The following is a 21,094-nucleotide window of genomic DNA, read 5'->3' as shown; positions in this document are numbered from 1 at the left end:
CCTAGAGGGTGGAAATGATCTGCCTGTCCTCTCACAGCAAACAAGGGTTGGAACGAGAACTGGACTCAGACCAGGCTTGCTTCCAAGAGGCAGGCTGCCCTGGCAAGGCCTCTGCAGGCTCCGGAGTGGTCTCCAGACCAGCCTAGCAAGATCACAGACCCACCTTTCCTGCGTGGCGCTGCTCTGGGCACAGTGGCCTCCGGCCATTCGGGCCCTGCGTCAGCCCAGGATGTGGGGGCGCTGACTGGGAGGGAATGCTTGCTCGCTGGCAGCGAGCTCAGGGTCACCTGACCCAGCAGCTCCTTTGGCTGCCTGGCAAACCCAGTGACCTCAGCCGCCTGCTGTTCCCACAAATGGCCCCAACCCTCACTCCGGGCAGGCAGTAACCTCAGCCTCTTCCTCCAGTGGCTGAATTCAGTTCTTCTAAGTCCCTACCTTGCACAGCTGAGCACGGAGCTACTTATAGCTCTGTTATCATGTTCCTGTTTTAATACAAACAAACACCCGTAGCCTGGGAAGGGGATTTATTAAGAGGCACTGCCTGCTTTCTGCCCTGGCAGAGGCCCTTCCCGAACACCGCGGACCTAGGTGCCCCAGCTGTTTGAGTGAAATCACAGCTCTTCCTTCATATCCTCCCTTAGCCTCTTGTCTTCTTCTCTCTCCCATCTCTGAAAGTCAAAGTTGCTCAGTTGTGTCTGACTCTTTGTGACCCCATGGACTGTATATACAGTCCATGGAATTCTCCAGGGCAGAATACTGAAGTGGGTAGCCATTCCCTTCTCCAGGGGAATCTTCCCAACCCAGGAATCGAACTGGGGTCTCCTGCATTGCAGGTGGACTCTTTACCAACTGAGCTATCAGGGAAGCGCCCCCCCCCCACCCCCCCATCTCTGAAGCCACCTGGAAACTTTGATGTGAAAAGTCGAGTCTCACGGAACTTAGAAATCACCTGCTCTCACACCATGGAGATCAGACACAAGACTCTGCTGGTGAGCGGCTGGGCCGGTTACTAAGTTCTTGTTTCTCAGCTCCAAATCCACTCGATTCAGATGCTGGGAGACTCTGAAAACCCCCCTTCTGCTTTGCCAACTGCTCCTTGAGAATCTCTGCCAGGGGAAGCCAGGGCCCGGAGGAGCGAGGCGGAAGTAAGGCACACAACTTCCTGTCTGCCTCCCGCTTCTGGGAGCATCACCCCAGGCTCACCGCTCCCCCTCAGCAGCCACAGTCCCCTCCCGGGGCAGCAGAGGAGTCCAGTTTTCCCAGCTCTCAACTGACTAGAGATCCCTCCACAGAGGTCTGAGGTCACCTTCTGTGGGGCCCCTCCTCCACACCCCTAAATCATAACCCTTCTCTGTGCTCCCTAAGCCCTAAGTGTGACACCTGATTCCCGCAGTGGTTGCCTTCCACCATCCCTAGAGTCTGCCTTTGTATTTACCTAGATAGCAATCCTTTATATTAAATTCTTGCTGTTGAAATAACTGGAACATTCTGCCTTCTGACTTGACTTTGATATCATGGCAGAGCTGAGATCAAACCCAAGTCTTCTTTCTCCTGGTTCCAGACTCTCTGCCCTAAAACCCAATAACCATGGGTCCAATTAAATGAAAAAGTAAATCGAGTTCACTCCATTGGCAGTTCTAACTTTAATGGTGGCTTAGTGCTAAGTCGTGTCTGACTCTTTGCAACCCCATGGCCTGTAGCCCACCAGGTTCCTCTGTCCGTGGAATTTCCCAAGCCAGGATACTGGAATGAGTTGTCATTTCCTTCTCCAGGGGATCTTCCCAACCCAGGGATTGAACCCAGGTCTCCTACATTACAGGACATCTCTTGCATTGCAGGTAGATTCTTTACCAACTGAGCCACCAGGAAGGGAAGCCCTTAGTGAGTTATTTAGGATTCCCCATCACCAACAACGTACTCGGACCCAGTTACAACCTGGACTTTCTGTCATCCAAATGTCAATCTCTATTACCAGCTAATAGAATTCGGAGGGACTACAGCTCTGGCCTCTAAGTCTCCCAAGCTCTTCACATAATGGCACATAGAATTTATTGTTGTTGTTTAGTCACTAAGTCGTGTCCGGCTCATTTGCAGACCCTCATGGACTACAGCCCAACAGGTTCCTCTGTCCATGGGATTTCCCAGGTAAGAATACTGGAATGGGTAGCCATTTCCTTCTCCAGAGGACCTTTCCGATCCAGGGGTCGAACCCGCATCTCCTGCCTTGGTGGGTGAATTATTTACTGCTGAGCCCCAGGGAATCCCCCGCACACAGATTACAATCACATGAATATAGCCCCTGATTGGGGACAAGGCTCCTGGATGGCTTGTCCACTCCCCAGTTCCTACTTGGTCACACCTAGAATTGAGGATATCAAAATCTTGTAACCTGCCTGCCCAGCAGAGGGCCATTGGCCTAGAGTGGAGAAGCAGAGACCTAATATAAGACTTTTGTTGACAGATGTTGAGCATCAGGCCAGAGAGTTTAGGTAACTGGCCCCAGTGTAAAGAGCCTCACTCTCGGTGGAGCATCCCAGCGCTCCTCCATCCTGCAGAGGGACAGCCTGGGCTCCTTCTCAAGTCAAACTCAGTATTCCTTCGGAGAAGAGATGGTCTTCCTGTAGCAGAACAACTTGATTTAATCTGAGTAGATGCAAATACTGGCAGGAGCTGAAGCTCAGGAAAAGGAGTTGTTTACCCTGCTCCCATGTAAAATGACAGCATTTGGGGTTTGCTTCTTGAGAGGGAAGGTCAGAGAAGAGGTCACAAGGTCAGATAAAGGAAATGGGGGTTGGAGGAGATGAACCTGGGCTTTGGTGTGGGACAGAGAAAAAGGTAAAGCGGCAGTGGAACTTCCCCTGAAATTGGGTAACTTGAATAATAAGAAAGTCTAACATCATTTTAAAGTTGCTTTCTGTTACCGTATCACAAAGTCTCATGCACAGATGTGAGAGCCGGACAATAAAAAAGGCTGAGCACCGAAGAATTGATGCCTTCGAACCGTATGCTGGAGAAGACTCTTGAGAGTGCCTTGGACAGCAAGGAGATCAAGGCAGTCAATCCTAAAGAAAATCAACCCTGAATATCCATTGGAAGGACTGATGCTGAAGCTCCAATACTTTGGCCACCTGATGCAAAGAGCTGATTCACTGGAAAAGACCCTGATGCTGGGAAAGATTGAAGAGGAAAAGGGGATGACAGAGAGTGAAATGGTTGGATGGCATCACTGACTCAATGGACATGAGTTTGAGCAAGCTCCAGGAGATGGTGAAGGACAGGAAAACCTGGCGTGCTGCAGTCCATGGGTTGCAAAGAGTCTCAAACGTGACTGAGCAACTGAACAGAACAGATCACAAAGTCCTTCTCTCTCCCCCAAATTTTCAAGCTACGTTCAGCAATGCTTTGCAAGTACTGTGTCTTGCTTTGTACGGTCTTTGGCTAGGATTGGCGTTTGCAGCTTGAAGAAAGGGCTGCATTTTATTCATATTTGAGTCAGTACAATATGGAACAAAGACAGTGTAAAGTAGGAGCCTGAAGTAGAGGAGACAGAGAGTATCATAAACTTTTTGGGATTCAAGGAAATCTGAGGGTGGACTTTGGAGATCTCATAGGCACGGATTTGAACTGGAGTCTAGAAAGGCAGGGAGGTCTGCAGGCGTTGTGGTAGGGCTGAAGCCACCTGGAAACTTTGATGTGAGCCTCCTAAAGGGCTCACACTGAGGGGGCACCTCCCAGAACTACTTCTGCCAGTGCCCCTGGCCCTGTGGTGAGCCATCCTGATCCATGCCTCTGCAGGAGACCCTCCAGGAGACGAGCAGGTGAAGAATGTTACGGCATTTCTCAAAGCTGCATGTTGTTCATGTTATTATGGCGGATGCCATAGCTAAGTTCTGTGCCTCTGATCTCCATGCCCCATCGAGTAATCATCTGGACCCAGAGAGGTGTTCATGTTTGTTCATTGCTCATGTCATTTTATCAGACTCTCTGCATTTCAAATTGCATCTTAACCATCACAGGCAACTGACAATTATGCCTATTCTCTAAATCTCTCCAAGTAAATTATTCCAATTTTGAATTTAAAAAAGAGCAGGGAGACCCCAGCTGACATCTGGGTGAGCAGGTATTTATAAACTTAAATAAAATCCACAAAAATAAAAGTCAGGGATCACACATACTGTCGGTATTCTTTTTGAAACTCTTTTCCATTTAACAGTAACATATCAAAAATATTGTCCCATGGCTACAGTATCGTATTTAATAGCTACAGTGCATACTAAGTGGTTGCCAAATTTTAGCTGTTTAAAAACACACATCTCGTTCCTTATAACTTCTTTCTGCCTGGGATGGTGGAGGAGGTTGTAGAGTGGGGCAGGTGGTGGGGGGCCGGTGGTTAGCCTAGACCTGCCGCCCTAGGTTAGATCAGGCAGGAAGGTACTGAATCCACAGACTTGTGAATGGGGGATAGACTTAGGGGCACAATGAGGTTGGCAGAATCAGAAATGGGGGCAAGGACAGAGCCAGCACAAGCAGTTAGGGTGGAGAGGGGAGGATTCTTGTGTCAGGAGAGTTCTGGAGCCCTATGCTGCTTTTTAATGGGGAGACCTGGGGTCTCTATTGACAGTCACATCCCAGGATATTTAACACAGGTCTTGAAAGGTCTAGTTCATGAGCTGGAATCTGATTGTTTGGGGACAGAGGCCAGGTATTCATGGTGATGATACCCTCTAAATTTTGAACCTCTAAACTAGAACCTAGGGATAATCATGGAATCCCTGCTTGATTACCTGCAGTGATGGGAAACTCCCTCCATCCTGAGGCATCTTATCTGGAGAAAGGTATACTGGTTCACTGGACAGTTACTTGTATTGCTCCACAGTCTAGATTCCACTCAAGATTCCATGAGAACTGAACTAAGGGCTCTGGGCAATTGTGACTACAACTTGGGCATGGGCTGGGCAATAGCCACTGCTGAGGCCTGAGGACCAACAGGCCAATCTAGCTGACTTTATGGACCATTATCTTAGACGTCTGTATAGACCTTTACTCAAGCGCCAATCTAAATCTGCCTGTTCTGAGACTGCATTCAATCAGCATGTTCTCTAGTCTTCATGACTGATGAGTGGTAGCTGTCAGTTAGCCAGCCCACAGCTGACCACAGACACATGAGGGATCGTAGCTGAGACCAGCCAAAACTGCCAATCCACAGAATCAGAGGCTACATGAGTGGTTATTCTTGTCAACCACCAAGTTTTGGGATGGTTTATTACATTGCTGTTTTTTGGTCGCTAAGTCATGTCCAACCCTTTGTGACTCCATAAACTGCAGCACGCCAGGCAGCCCTGTCCTTAACTTTCTGCTGGAGCTTGCTCAAACTCATGTCCATTGAGTTGGTGATGCCATCCAACCTTATCATCCTCTGTCATCCCCTTCTCCTCTTGCCCTCAGCCTTTCCCAGCATCAGGGTCTTTTCCAATGAGTCGGTTCTTCGAATCAGGTGGCCAAAGTATTGGAGTTTCAGCTTTAGCATCAGCCCTTCTGATGAATATTCAGGGTTGATCTCCTTTAGGATTGACTGGTTTGGGGGGATCCTTTTAATATTCCTTCATACCAGTCTGCACACAATTCTGCTTGGCCATCTTGAAAACATCACAAAGAACACTACATAAGAGAGGATTGATGGATGGATCAAATCCCTCTCGTGCAGTGAGATGATAGCTTACAAGAGAAACTCCTTGACGGATGGCCAGTAGTGGCATCCTAACTGTCATTGCCCTATAGTTCCCTGAGGACGATGCTCTGAGCACCCCATGTTACAAACCACTCATAGAGCCTTAGTCCAAAGTGGAAACACGAAGCTGAGTATTGATTTGCAGTAAGGGGTCTCTTTTTCTTCTGCCAAAACAGATCTTTGCTGATACACTTTAATATAAGGTTCCCCTTACTCACAATTTCCATACAGTCCTTCTCTGTGGACTGGATACTAGCAAAACCTATTTCTTATGAAAACAAGCTGTTGAAACCCACAAAAATTCAGACATCACTTTGAATCCAAAAGCTGAACTGTGCTGTCATTTTTGGAAATTAAATATGGTATCAACCTAATTGGGAACTGTAGGCTAAGGGGAGGGTGGAAGGAGGCTGGAACAAGGGCTGGGAAGGCTGTTTCAATGTAAACAACACGACAGAGATTGTGAGTGTAGATGCAGTACCGGTGCCAATCACATCAGAGCCAAAGATATTAACACAGATGAGTCATGAGTTAGAACTAAACTAAGAAATGGAAGATATTTGCCTTCTCAGATGGTAAAGAGTCTGCCTGCCCTGCAGCAGACCCAGGTTCAGTCCCTGGATTGGGAAGATTCCCTGGAGAAGAGAGTGGCAACCCACTGCAGTATTCTTGCTGGGGAAATCCCACGGACAGAGGAGCCTGGTGGGCTACAGTCCATGGGATTGCAAAGAGTCAGACACGACTGGGAGATTAACACATAGTGACATGACAGTTAGTAAGACTTTGCAAATGTAATTGTTAGGCTTTAGAGAGAGTTTTGGCTAACGTCAGGAACTTTCATTCTGTAAAATAGAAAATAGCTTTCTAAAACCTCTGCTCTTCAGATAGGTTTATTGTAAATTTATCTTTAAAAAATTAGGGGACTTCTCTGGTGATTCCAGTGGCTAAGACTCCTTGCTCCCAATGTAGGGGTGCTGGATTCAATCCCTGGTCAGGGAACTAGATCCTACATGCCACAACTAAGACTGGTGCAGCCAGAAAAATAGTTAATTGATTTTTAAAAATAAGGATAAAAATAGCTTTAATATAATTTTTAAGGTCCTAATAAATAAGATTTTGTTAAGTACCACTCTTTTCAGCAAGAACAAAAGAATATCTTAATCCTATTTTCCTGTCTTTTTTTTTTTTCCTGAAGGACTGGAGAGCGCCCTCAGGTCTCAAACCAGCCTCAGAGAGGGTAATTGGGTAATTTGATCACTCTGTAGTCGAAGAAACCACTGAGCTATGGCCAGCCCCTATTTTCCTGTTTTTAAGTTAGCTTTGGGGACAGCTGAAACAATGGAGGCATCCTAGCCACCTGCCTCCCACTATTTCCATCCCAAGTGATACAAAACAATGAGAAAGAGAAAGGAACTATAGCAAAAATCAGGCCCTTAGTAAGAAGAAAGAGAAGTTTAACCACTCTTCATAATAACTGTAAATAAAAAGAGAAAAGTCAGACAGTCCCAGGGCACAGTTCCTCAGCTCCTAAGCTCACCCCAGCATGGAGCTTTGTAGAAAGCACAGACCGACCTAGCACCCTAGTGATGAAGTAAAAATTCCCACTTTAGGGACTTTGCTGGTGGTCTAGTGGTTAAGATTCTGCACTTCTAGTGCCGCAGGCACAGGTTTGATTCCTGGTCAGGAAAGATCCTGCATGTCACATGGTGTAGCCAAAAGAAATTCACTTCAAGGCAAGATAAGAAAAACTTAAACAGAAAAATTTTCTCTGCCCACTTGAGCTTCCTCCCTCCCCTCTGGGATGCATCATGTATCTACATTATACCTCAACAGACTTCTCTCCAACAGCGGCAGAAATACCCATTCAACCATAAGGACCAATTTTTCTCCTTCTGGCACAAGTCAGGTAACTCCTTAGAATAAAATATTTCTTTCTCAGTCTTGTAAGGGGTTATGATAACCCACCACTTACCTTGTACAGGTGGACATCTTTAGTGAACTTTATGTATAATATTGGTATATCATTTCCCTTAAAGATAGTGATTGGTGCAGAACAGACAGGTCAGATAACCTGGGGAGATACTGGGTGGCTCCTAATGGAAGTTCTTTGCTTAACTCCCTACTTGCATATGTGTGCTAAGTCACTACAGTCATGTCCGACTCTGGAATCTTAGGAACTGTAGCCCACCAGGCTCCTCTGTCCATGGGATTCTTCAGGCAAGAATACTGGCGTGGGTTGCCATGCCCTCCTCCACAGGATCTTCCCAATCTAGGGATCGAACCTGTGTCTCTTACATCTCCTGCACTGGCAGGTGGGTTCTTTACCACTAGCACTATCTGGAAAGCCCAAATACTTAGGAACTTATTAGTGTTACTAGGTACATTACCTGTATTCTGTCTATTTACTAGATCCTTGGTTCTTGCATTATCAAATGTGTGACTGAGCCTCAGATAAAATTAACAATGATTAGATACTTGAAATGATTGATCAAATATATAGTCCTATAAGACCACGATGGTAATAGTCTAACTTCTAGATAAGAGTCAACAAGAAGAAACCATTTCCTGAACGAAACAGACTAATAGGACAGATGGCCCAGAGGCTTTTGACTTCTGTTAACAGGGCTAGTCCAGCAACAGCACATTGAGTGGCTTATCAACAAAATCATCACCTGAAACAGGAGTGAGAATTCCCAGTGCTGTGGGACAAATTAAACATGAAATGCCTCCCAGACCTTGGGAGGAATTAAGATGCTTCCGAAAGATAAGCACTACCCAGTTCTGCCAGACACAAGTCATCAGCCACTGCAGTCACCGACCTACACACAATACACCTTGAAAGGAATTCAGCGCAAAGATCAGGATGAGGCCTCTGTACTCTGGGAAAGCTGGCAAAACTGGCTTTCAGATAGTTAAATATCTTCAGGAGAAAATTGTTATGAACCTGGATTCTTGCATCTTCCCTTACTTAAAAAAGCACTAAAATTGTTAACTAAACTGTCTGCTCCTGTGGCTAGCAGCAAACTTCTGTTCAAGTGTGTCCCTGATTGCACGTATCCTCTTCTGCAAAATCACATACATATTGGCCTCCTCTTTTACCTCTTCAGAGCAGTTCTCAGAGCTCTCTGGGAGGCTGTCTCATGGATTATAATCCTCAATTTGAATGGAATGAAATTGTTCTCTCTTTCTCATATTGACTTTGAATGATTTTTTTTTTCTTTGCTACCAGAAAAACGGTGAAGACAGAAGGAAGATGAAGTTGGTTAAAAATTATTGTCAGAATGATTAAGTCCACTCTAAGTCAGAAAATACCAAAAAAAAAAAAAAGTGTGTGAGCAAGTTAGAGCCTGGACTGTGAGGCCCTCAGGGGGCAGGGCCTCAAAACACAGGGCCTGTAAAGAGTCAAACATGATGTAAAGTGCAGTGCTCTGGGGAAGGGGAAAAAAGCAAACACCACAGGAGGAGCACTCCATGGCAACTGTGTGCTGAATGGGGAAAAGAAGGAGCAGGAGACAATTTAGAGACCGACAAGGAAAAAAGAGAAGCACGAAAGCTTCCCCACCCTGTGCCACCAAACTTGGCAGGTGTACAGACAGAACAGGGCAGTGTTAACCCAGCAATCCTGGGGAGCATCCCGATGTTACAAAAATGCAAAAGAGGAATGTCAGCAAATTATACAGAACTATTGCAAAACAGGAAATATCGGGAGACAGCATTTCATATATAGCACCTGGGGAAAGCTTTTCCCCCACCCTCAAAACAGCTAGGAAGTAGAAGAAAATTGTAAGTCAATCCACCAACCCTGAATATTCATCGGAAGGACTGAGGCTGAAGAGCCAATCCTTTGGCCACTTGATGAAGAGCCAACTCGTTGGAAAAGACCCTGATGCTGGGAATGATTGAAGGCAAAAGGAGAAGACGATGGCAGAAAATGAAATGGTTGGATAGTATCACCGATTCAATGCACATGAATTTGCACAAACTCTGGGAGATAGTGAAGGACAGAATAGCCTGGTGTGCTGGGGCCCATGGGGTCACAAAAATTTGGACACAACTTAGCGACTGAACACCACCACCACCAAACAGAAATAAATGTTCTTAAACAAGCATTCGAGCATACGTCAGTTCAGTTCAGTCACTCAGTCTTGTCCGACTCTGTGACCTCACGAACGACAGCACGCCAGGCTTCCCTGTCCATCACCAACTCCTGGAGCTTCCTCAAACTCATGTCCATCGAGTCTGTGATGCCATCCAACCATCTCATCCTCTGTCATCCCCTTCTCCTCCCGCCTTCCATCTTTCCCAGCATCAGGGTCTTTTCCAATGAAAAGTTCTTCACATCAGATGGCCAGAGTACTGGAGTTTCAGCTTCACCATTAGTCCTTCCAAAGACTATTCAGGACCGATTTCCTTTAGGATGGACTGTTTTGATCTCCTTGCAGTCTAAGGAACTCTTGAGAGTCTTCTTCAACACCACAGTTCAAAAGCATCAATTCTTCAACTCAGCTTTCTTTATAGTCCAACTCTCACATCCAAACATGACTACTGGAAAAATCATAGCTTTAACTAGATAGACCTTTGTTGGCAAAGTAATGTCTCTGCTTTTTAACATGCTGTCAAGCATATGTAAAACACTTCAAATCGAAAACTCAAAAATTCAATGAATAAAAATCAGGGAGAAATGTAAAAGCAGTTGACTGGACTCAGGAAGGAAATAGAAAATGGCTGGATTACCTCAGAAAGAAAGAAATCACAAAGCACCCAAGAAAGAATAGATTCGAATAAAAGCTAAAAAAGGGCACTGAAGAAAATCAGGAAAATGATGAAGAGAAGGAGAAATGACACAAGAAAGAAGCAAGTAAGACTTCGCTGGTGATCTCGTGGTTAAGAATCCGCCTGTCAATGCAGGGGACATGGTTCGATCCTTGGCCCAAGAAGATTCCACATGCCGAGGCACAACCAAGTCACGAGTCACCACTACTGAGCTCATGCCCTAGAGTCTGTGCTCTGCAACAAGAGAAGCTACCTCAGCGAGACGCCTCCGCGCTGCACCCAGAGAGCAGCCGCCACGCCGCAGCTAGAGAAAGCCCGTGCACAGCAGTGAAGACCCAGAGCAGCCAAAAACAATAAATAAAATTAAAAAAAAGATAAATTCTAGTTGCGGCATCAGTCATAATTAAAACTATTTTTTTTTTTAAATTTTTATTTTTCAGTGGGTTTTGTCATACATTGATATGAATCAGCCATAGAGTTACACGAATTCCCCATCCCGGTCTCCCATCCCACCTCCCTCTCAACGAAAGAAGCAAATAGGGTCAGAGAGAAAATATGGACAAGGGAGACAAAGAGAGAGTAATATCCCTATTGTTGAAGTCCTTGAACAAAAAAACAAAACAATGGAGGAGAGCAGATATTTAAAAACTTTGATCCAAGAAAAAATTCCTGAAATAGAAAAATACCTGAATCTACACATTGAAAGGAATCACTGAATACCTGCGAAAATTTACCCAGAACAATCAATTCCCGAGGCAGCAGAATTCGGTAAGTTATTATATGCTGAAACCTGTTTTATTCTAGCCTTGAGATATGAAGAACAGGTTGACTGAAGATAAACTCCTTCATTCACACTTTTAGTTCATTGGGTTTTGGAGGGGTTTTAAAAATGCTATTCCATGATTACTTTGCTTTGTGTGTTGATTTTTAATAATATGATAGCACTCTACTTCTTTTGGTTTTTTTTTTTATATATCATTCTCTGAAGAAGGGACATATTTTATTAATCCTAGTTGCTTAGCAGATTAATAATATAATCTTAGTACATATTATCAACAAGTCCAACTGCAGGGCCCACAGAAAATTCAAATGAGTTTAAGGTGAGTTTGCTTCTTTTTCATCTGATTCATCATCCATAACCTGTTCTACGCCTTCTACTTCTGGAATATAAAACTGCAGCATGTTCTGAATTCCATTTTTCAGAGTAATGATTGAACTGGGGCAGCTGGTACAAGAACCTTGGAGTTTCAGCTGTACAATGCCATCTTCAAAGCCTTTATAGATTACATCTCCTCCATCTTCCTGCACAGTTGGTCGTATTCTAGTATCTAACAATTCCTTAATCATTGCCACAACTTCATCATCATCTTCAGATCCTGCTTCTCCTGAAGATGTTTCCTCAGTAACTAAAGGTAAACCAGATGCAAAGAAATCCATAATTGTAGCATAGATATCTGGTTTCAGTAAATTCCAGTCTAATTCTTCATTCTCCTTTGTGACAGTGATGAAATCTGGTCCAAAAAAGACACTTTTTACTCCCTCAATCCTAAATAACTGCCTAGCCAGAGGGGAGCGAAATGCCATAGCTGGTGTGGGAAAATCCATGGTCCTTGTCTCAAGAACTGGTTTTCCTGGAATAAACTTTAAACTGTTGGGATTCAGGGTATCTTGTGTTTGAATAAACATGTATCTCACTAGTTAAGGGACAGAGCCTGGATTCAAGCCTGGCCAATTCTGCAGCGCTTGTTTAACCACCGTGCACAGTGCTACTTCAGACTTACTGTGTTACATAAGGTTGCAGGGAGTGGGAAAAGCGGTCTTTGGACAAACTGATGCAGAAGCTGTTTCTTAATTGTATATGGATTCGTCACATGACAGAATCGCCTTCGCAGCCCCGCGGCAGCAGCAGCAGCTCCCCAGCCCAAGCGGGCCGCTGCCACCATCTTCTTCTTTTTTTGGTTTTATAAGTTATTTGATATTCTCTGGAGATCATGAGAATTTTATCTTTTATCTTTGAAATCTAATAGTTTTACTATTTGATAAACGGGACCATTGCTAAGTTAAAGAAACAGAGTTTGAGTCTGCCAGAGATGATAGAATTGAGGGGGGAGCTCTTCAGGGAAGGAGCTGCAGAGCGGGAACCCCAAAATCTGGACACAGATTCCCCTCAAGTCTCTGAGTGATTCCTAGAATGCACATCCTCAGGGTGAGCTCCAAAGAGCTCAAGAAAAAACAACAGCTAGAAGCTGAAAGATCTGAGAGGCGGTTCTAGCAACTGCCCAGTGTTGAGAGGGTAGTGTAGTCAGTCACCCAGTCATGTTCAACACTTCTCGACCCCACGGACTGTAGCCCTCCAGACTCCTCTGTCCATGGAATTCTCCAGGCAAGAATACTGGAGTGGGTAGCCATGCCCTTCTCCAGGGCTTCTTCACGACCCAGGGGTCGAAGCCGAGTCTCCCGCATTGCCAGCAGATTCTTTACTGTCTGAGCCATCAGGAAAGCCCCCCATGGAATTAGAGGGGCTTGGTAAATGCTTTGCACTTCTCATTAAAACCCTGGAAGAACTACACCATATGAATAAAGACCATATTTTAGGACTAAACATTATTCCCTAGGAATAAGGGCTAAATCAAAATAGACCTACCTTAACAAGGTCTAAAACTAAGCCACCACATGATCAAGGCAATCTTCCAGTAACTTAACTGCCTGTAGAGGCAAATGCAATACTATTTAAAGGAAGAGAATAGAATCTATTACCTACAGATATTATGATACCCAGTACATAATAACAGACTGCTGGATATGTGAGGAAGTAGGAAAACAGAACCTATAATCAAGAGGGAGAATGATCAGTAAAAGCAGACATACAGATGTCCTAGAGGTGGAAGTAGAAGACAAGAACTTAACTCTTACAAACAGGACCAAAAAGGTAACTGTAATGGTGAAAGACAGACAGTTTCTGGAGGACATATATTATGGAGAATACAGGAGAGTTATGGAAACTTGGGTGGAAGGGGGGTGTGAAATAGAAAAGTACCTTAAGAGACATATCAACCCAAGGAAATTTGTGGTTCTTGTTTGAGCCCTGATTGAAATAAACTGCCTTAAAAAATGAGACAACCAGTGATATATGAATACCAACAGGATTTTTAATATTAAAGAATTATCCTTTATTTTTAGGTATGATAATGTTATTATTATACATATATTAAAAAGAGTCCTCATCTTTTAGAGGTACATACCTTAATATTACTGATTAAATGATGGAATTATTTCCTTGAAAACAATATCATAGTTGGGACAGACATTAATGGCAAGTAGAGTAATAAATGAAATAAGATTTTCCAGATGTAGATAATCATTGAAACTAGTAATGAGTATATGAGGATTCTTATAATATTCTCCTCACCCTTGTGCATGCTTGGAAAGTTCACAATAAAAAGTGAAGAAAGGGAAGGAGATTGGGGGAGAGGGAAGGAAATTCTTCCTCTTTCATGCGTGACTCCAGTTCTCCAACAACCCCAACTGAGTCAATTTTTGCCCCATCCACGGTGATGACTGCAGGCAGATCATCCCTTTCCAAGCATGCATGAAGGTGACCTGCTCGTAATTTGTTGTTGGTGTTGCTCGGTTGCTAAGTCTTGTGTGACTCTTTGCAACCCCGTGGACTATTGCCCTCCAGGCTCCTCTGTCCATGGGATTTCCCAGGCAAGAACACTGGAGTGGGTTGCCATTTCCTTCTCCAGGAGATCTTCCTGACCCAGGGATCGAACCCAGGTCTCTTACACTGCAGGTGGTCTCCTGCACTGCAGGCGGATTCTTTGCTGAGTGAGCCACCAGTGCTATGTGCTGTGTGCTAAGTCACTTCAGGTGTGTCCAACTTATTGCGATCCCATGGGCTGTAGCCCCCAGGCTTCTCTGTCCATGGAATTTCCCAGGTAAGAATACTGGAGTGGGTCGCCATGCCCTTCTCCAGAGGCTCTTCCTGACTCAGGGATTGAACCCGTGTCTCTTAAGTTTCCCGCACTGGCAGGTGGCTTCTTTACCACTAGCACCACCTGGGAAGGCCCAAGCCACCAAGGGATGAGGCATTTGCAAAAGCATCTGTCTTAGACAGCCTGGGGCTGGTACTGGGGGAGAGGGAAGTACACTCAACAGATGTCAAATCGTGATGCTTCCGCCAGATGATGCACACAATAGCCTCACCAAATGTTCTTCAAAGAACTGGAACACAGAAGAGGATGATCTTGTGACTGACAGGATTCAAGAGTTGTTACCTCATCTGTTTGCTATGAAATACGAGATGCGAAATAACGTCATCAGATCCTAACTTGAACCTATGTTTCAGCAGAAGTGTAGTCATAGGGATGGGATTTTGAGTGACCAAAAGTGCATACAGAGCCATGTTTTTTCTTGTTTGTTTTTTTTCCTTATTTTTTTGTTTCTTTGCTTGTTTTGGCTATGCCCCTCAGCTTGTGTGGTCTTAGATCCCTGGCCAGAGATTGAACCCAGGTCCTTGGCAGTGAAAACACTGGACCATCAGGGAATTCCCAGGGCCATGTTTTCTAAATTCACTGAGTCACCTACAAAATTGTGTCCCCTCAAAACGAGAAACCTGGTCCTACTTAGCAATGATCACTCCAGCTTCACCCACCTCCAAACCCTTCCCAGTCCTTTCGTACCAAATGAGCACAAGCAGAAAGAAATAATACTTCATGGTTTAAATCTTGCAACCCAGGATTTGATCAGCACCAAAGGCAACTATTCAGAGGTGAGCTGGACCTTGGTAGAGTCTGGACGTTCCCTTGATGCCCCGGAACCCTGAGCCACAACCAATTTTAGGCATTCCAGAACTTCGCACAGATAAGCAGACTGGCTACAGAAAGTGAGCCCTCTTTGCTAGAACAACATTAGCTTGCGTTGCTGGGTTTAATCTCTTTATAATTCTTTGGCACCACTTCTGGCACTGGGCTCAGCCAAGCTGTTCCCTGACTTGAGTGTGGAGCAGAAATTCACCTTTTTAGGTCACAAACTCAGAGCACCCACTCACACCAGTGACTCCACTGTGTCAATTTTAAACATCTCCATTAACATTTATGAAACGTTAGCAAAGTGGCAGCTATCCTGAGTTGCCCCTGCTGTACGCAGGCATTGCCCAAAATTGAAACACACACACAAACTTGCCTGCCAGGCTAGGATTGTAAAAACACATGGATCTCCACCTCTCCTGAACCTCTCCTGAACACAACCGAATCAAGAACCCTAGGACAGGGGTCATGGGTTATTCAGTGACCGTCAGAGGGTGCAGCCAAGCCCACAGAGATTGTCTCTCTGTGTGAGTTTCTTGGTTGGTGTCTGGCTGCTCCTCTGTTGTCTCACCACGTGGAGTCTTGGTCCCCATGCCCTGCCTTTGGTGTTGGGATGGGATTTCTTGTGCTGAGCTGGACAAATCTCACCCAGGCTTGTCATCTCCTTGGGAATCAGAGCGTTGGACCAGAGTGAGCATCAGAGTGAGTTTGGTTTTCTGCCGGCCAGTACTCCACAATCTGATCAATGGCGTTTGTCCTGGCTCTCTCCCTTCCCTATCAGCTAACCACTGCCGTCCCCTACCCCTGGCCTATTAAATCCACATCCTTGCCTTCACTTTTTACAGTCACCCAGCTTACACTTCTCTACTCCCACCAAATCACACACTCAAGCAGGAGACTTTCAAGGGCTTGCTTTTATCCTTTGCTGTGAAAACTACTCTTTCATCCTTCTCCTCTCTGCCCACCACATACTGAATGAGCACTCATAACACCCAGGTCCGTGGCAGTGAAAGCACTGGACTGCCGGGGAATTCCCAGGGCCATGTTTTTTAAACTCATTGAGTCACCTACAAATTTGTGTCCCTTCAAAACGAGAAACCTGGTCCTACTTAGCAATGATCACTCCAGCTTCACCCACCTCCAAACCCTTCCCAGTCCTTTCGTACCAAAGGAGCACAAGCAGAAAGAAATAATATTTCATGGTTTAAACCTTGCAACCCAGGATTTGATCAGCACCAAAGGCAACTATTCAGAGGTGAGCTGGACCTTGGTAGAGTCTGGACGTTCCCTTGGTGCCCTGGAACCCTGAGCCACAACAAATTTTAGGCATTCCAGAACTTCGCACAGATAAGCAGCCTGGCTACAGAAAGTGAGCCCTCTCTTGCTGTGTGATAGGGGTCTTGGAAGTCAATGAAGGAGGCTACAAGCCAGGAGGCGATGAAGAAGGAGGGCTTAGCTCAGTGCCAGAGACCCCCAGAGCCTGTGCATGCTGACCTGAGTGAGGACTGGGACTGGGCGCCCAGCACAAACTGGTCCACCCTCAGACTGGAGTGAAGCAGGTGGGAACTGAGAAGAAGTGCTGAAAAGAGTTGCCACAACGCCGAGTGTGTCTTCTCAACTAATCACCCCTTCTCTTTTTAAATGAGTTTGTTTCTTACAACCAAATGTTTCTGGATTAAAACCACACTCAAAAGTTGCCCATGACCTTCACACTCTGGCTTCTTTTCGGTCCTGATCTTCCAGCATTTCCATAGAACCTGACACTGTCACCCACCCTCCTCCACAAACTCTCTCCGCGTAGGACTTTTCTGAAAGGTGCTGCAAAACCTCGATCTCTTTTTCCTTCTCCACTGCTCCCCTTCCCCTCTTTGTAAAGCCTTCTAATGAGATTCAGGATTTGGTCTTCCAGCCTTGGTTTCTTCTAGAAGATTCCTCAGGTCTCCTAGCTTCTTCTACTGAGCCCATGGAGAAGGCTCCTGATCTAGACGCCAGCCCTGACCTCTCCCTTCCACCTCCACCGCATTTTTAACTCTCTGACGGATATCTCCACTTGGATGATGCACGGTCACTCAACCTCCAGAAATGCACATTTGATATCTCCCAGCCAATCCCTCACTTGAGTTTCCCATTTCCGCTGAGAGGCCCGCATTCTCTCAGCCGTGTTCCCTGGGGCTCACGGTAACTCTACACTGTGTGGTGATTACTTAGTTAGTCTGTCTCCCCACTAGCCTGGGGGCTCCACAAGGGCCTGGATTATGTGACTGGTGCGCAAACTATTGCCTCCTTCCCTCCACTGTTTCCAGGGGTCTGGTACGTGGGGATCACTTAAATGTTTGCTGAATGAATTGATGATTATCTTTTATTTGCCCCCCTGCTTCATTCCTCTCGCCTCTCCAGTACACGTTCACCACGCCCTCTGAAGTCTTCCTTCCTGAGGACTCTTTTCTTGGCCCCTTCCTGCCCGTTGCCTTGGCTCCTGGGCCAGACCCTCATCACTACCCAATAGCACTCTTGCAGAAGCGAGCTGGTCTCCCTGAGTGCAATTAAATGCCTGCCGAGTGAGATTCTGGGAAGATGGCGGCAGCAGTTTTCAGGTCTTCCCAAATCCCCTCTTGTAAACAGACAGAACAAATTGGATGGTAAAAGCAAAAACCTGTGGACACTCACAGCTGAACTGGATTGTAAGGGTTCCCCTGAACCTCAGCCATCAACAAGGCCCACCTGATTTCCACATCTGTGCAGGAGGACGCAGAGAGAAGCAACGGGGCAAGGTCAGCTAGACCTGAGAGCAGGAAAGCCCCAGGGAGCTGACTGGTCTTCACTGGAGAGGATGGTGGCCCAGTATGGGAGCAGCAGCTAAAACTGGGAGCTTTGTCCCCTGCACCCACACAAACTCAGCTATTACACACTGGATTATACTTAAGAGTAAGTGGGATGAAGAATTTCAGTCTGTGCATTTCTGCTGCATGGAACGTGCTGTGAAATAAAACACACCCACTCACTCACACTCACACACACACACACACACACACACACACACACACACTCCCACACTCCACTGTGTTTAACTGAGCTGCTAGATTCTCTCATGAGGCTAAGTTCACTGCCTTACTTCAGTGTGATCTGACGACTGGGTTATAGCTGACACCAAGTCAAACTCAGAAACACTTGACTTTTGTTGAGATCATGTGGCAGCTCAAGTTGGCAGCCACGACGTCAGAAGCAGGTCTGAAAAGGTATTTGTGTGAGTCTAGGGAGACGCTGTGCAAACACGTCAAAATCAACAGCGTTGCCAGCTTTAAAATAACTTTTTGTCATAAAGTCTTGGTGTCTCAGGCCCTCAGGGCTCTCTTAAATCATCATCCCACAGGCTCATAAATACTTGAAAATCCAGTTTGCCTTCGGCAGAATCATCACAGAAGCCAGAAGAAATTTCAATAATCACCTAGCCCAAACCTTATTTTACTAGGGAAGAGACGAAGGTCTAGGTTAATGAGGACTTGTCCTACCAAAAGCAACAAATCACTAAGTGGAAAGAAAAAAATACAGTTTATGTGACTTTGGAGATAATCAGAAGGGAAGAAATAAGCACAGATGGGCCTTCAATTTCCCTTTATAAGGGAAAAAAGCAAGTAAGCAATGCTTATACCCCGCTAATCTCAGCAGCCAAACCAGTTTAAAGCACATGTTGCTCAAAGGAATAAAGCCATCAATCTGAGGCTTACTTACCCAGTATCCTTTCAGCATGAGGGGCAGAGAGGGGGAGAGGCCCTCTCTTCCTGATGTTACGGCTCTTCAGCACTGCCCTCCGCCTGCGGTCTGTCTTCCCAGCATCACATGGACGCGTTCTATAAATGTGCCTTGGCTTAAGGTTGGGAACGCTGGCCTGGGAGCCGGCAGTGTGTAAGCAATCTGACCCAGGCCAGAGGCAACTCTCCAGAAACCTCTGCCGCCCAGAGGGAGGCCAGCAAGGGGCAGAGAGCCTGCAGGTGCTGGCAGCCCGAGGTGCTCTGTTTTTCTAAGTGTATCTGGGATCTGAAGCCAGTCTCTACTGCTTCGAGCTGCGATCAAATTTCCTTGGGGGCAGTTCTATATTTTGCTTACTTTTCAAAACAAAACAGTCTTAAAAAAAAAAAAGCTATAAAATGAGAAGTGCTTTTGGTAAATGGGGACAGGTCACTGTCAACTTCTACCGACCTCTTCTACCTGGTAAAATCCAGTTGTCTTTTTTGAAAATGTCACTAGGCCCCTTTGGGAAAGGCGAAGTGAGCAAAGGCTGTTAATGCCGATTCTAAATGGCAAAGATACCTAAAAAAAATTCCATTTATTGAATTATTTAATGAATTAAATGTGCAACTATGCAGCGGGAAACTTAGCAACTCTTAGAAATGATGGGGTGCTCTTTACGTGCCAACACCAAAAACTCTCCAAGATACACCATTAAGTGAAAAAAAATTAAGATGCAGCACAGTGTGTCTAACATGTCACCATCTGTGTAAAAAAAAAAGGAGGGTATAAGTTTGCATGTGTATACTATATTATGTATAGTATATAAATTCTATGTTCCGAAAAACTCATACTATACTGTATTAAAATATATAAATTAATGACTCTTTTTAGAAATTCACAGGAAAAACTAGTGACAGTGGCTGCCTCCAGGGAGCTGGGGGGGCCGGGGGGGGGTTGGGGGGGGTGGGGGGGTAGCGGGCCAGGATGGGCCAGGGAGGGGTGGAGACTGGGGTCCAGAGAAACAGGAAGATTGCCTCCTTTTCTGGTCTAGGAATTTTATCTCATGTGAATAGTAATTTTTCAAAGAAAATTTGAAGGGTGATGTAATTTTCATTAGTGCAAATATTTAATTTTCAAAATTATTCTACTATTCAGAGCACTGAATTCAATTGATCATAAATCCTACTTCTCATATATTTAATATTTTGATTGAATTGGGAAGGAATTCTTTAAGAACATGGAGTTCTGTGATATATATGTGTGTGTGTAAAAACCCTATAGTAGCAAAACACCTGAGTGAGTTTTGAATGAGGCATCTGAAGGTTGGATGTTTAGCCCTGATTCATCTCCTTTCTAACCTGGACTTGGATCAAGTGTCCAAACATTATATGTTCAATTTCATCAGGTGTAAAATTGTCCCCCCACCTCACCTTCTCCACGGGCCTACACAGTCCAAATAAGACAAGGACAAAAAAACCCTCTAAAAGCAGAAAACCCCTATTCAGGAATAGGATGGTTCAGGGTGATCACATTTGATCGTATTTTCTTGGAAGTTCTTGTGTGATTCAACCCTCAAACATTTTAAGTCATATTTTCTCTTAAGAACAAGCATGGAAGTCAAGGGCATAGTTTAAGAGGACCTGGGTCCACAGTCATTGTGGTTAATGTGCATCTTAGTGCTATCCGTAATTTTCTCAGCATCACCTCCCATATTGTACAGGATGCCTTCTAAACAATCTCCTGTCCTGCCATCATGAGCTGTTTTGGCCTCCTGAAAGGTTTCCTATCAAATCTAAGTTCTGTTCCAAGTTCATTTACCCAGAAGCATTGTTTTAGTCCTCACATTAGTGCCAAGGCATCATGATTGGGCTAAATTGCCTCGATATATTTAAAAAAAAAAAAAAAAAAAAAAAAACACCTTTCAATTACACTAAAATTACTTTGCCAACAAAGGTCCGTCTAGTCGAGGCTATGGTTTTTCCAGTGGTCAAGTATGGATGTGAGAGTTGGACTATAAAGAAAGCTGAGCGCAGAAGATTTGATGCTTTTGAACTGT

At 45.1% G+C, this 21,094-nt stretch overlaps 2 protein-coding genes across 9 annotated transcripts in view; both read right to left on the bottom strand.

Annotated features, from left to right (window-relative positions):
• TACC2 (transforming acidic coiled-coil containing protein 2) overlaps positions 1–19,116 on the bottom strand; it is a 227,463-nt gene extending 208,347 nt beyond the window's left edge. For 2 of the 7 annotated variants that reach the window (XM_065923460.1, XM_065923463.1), the window contains exon 1: positions 19,039–19,089. The gene's annotated coding sequence lies outside the window, so the exon portion shown is untranslated. Of the gene's footprint in view, positions 1–19,038 lie in introns of all 7 variants that reach the window. The other 5 variants (XM_065923466.1, XM_065923461.1, XM_065923462.1 and 2 more) reach the window with 5 other exon arrangements.
• Positions 11,498–12,444, bottom strand: LOC136158347 (NFU1 iron-sulfur cluster scaffold homolog, mitochondrial-like). Of its 2 annotated transcripts, XM_065920142.1 has the most exons (2): positions 12,279–12,444; positions 11,498–12,195 (listed from the first exon to the last, which is right to left on the bottom strand). In XM_065920142.1, exons 1-2 carry the CDS (start codon positions 12,442–12,444, stop codon positions 11,597–11,599), a joined length of 765 nt encoding a protein of 254 aa, XP_065776214.1. In that variant the 3' UTR covers positions 11,498–11,596. The 2 variants fall into 2 exon arrangements, with proteins under 2 accessions (XP_065776214.1, XP_065776213.1); XM_065920141.1 differs by having other exon boundaries at positions 11,498–12,304.
• Positions 19,117–21,094: the final 1,978 nt, after the last annotated feature.

Source organism: Muntiacus reevesi, chromosome 2, assembly GCF_963930625.1.
Source record: "Muntiacus reevesi chromosome 2, mMunRee1.1, whole genome shotgun sequence".
NCBI lineage: Eukaryota > Metazoa > Chordata > Mammalia > Artiodactyla > Cervidae > Muntiacus > Muntiacus reevesi.
Note: the sequence above shows the minus strand (reverse complement) of the source record. Positions and strands in the feature narration are given on the sequence as shown.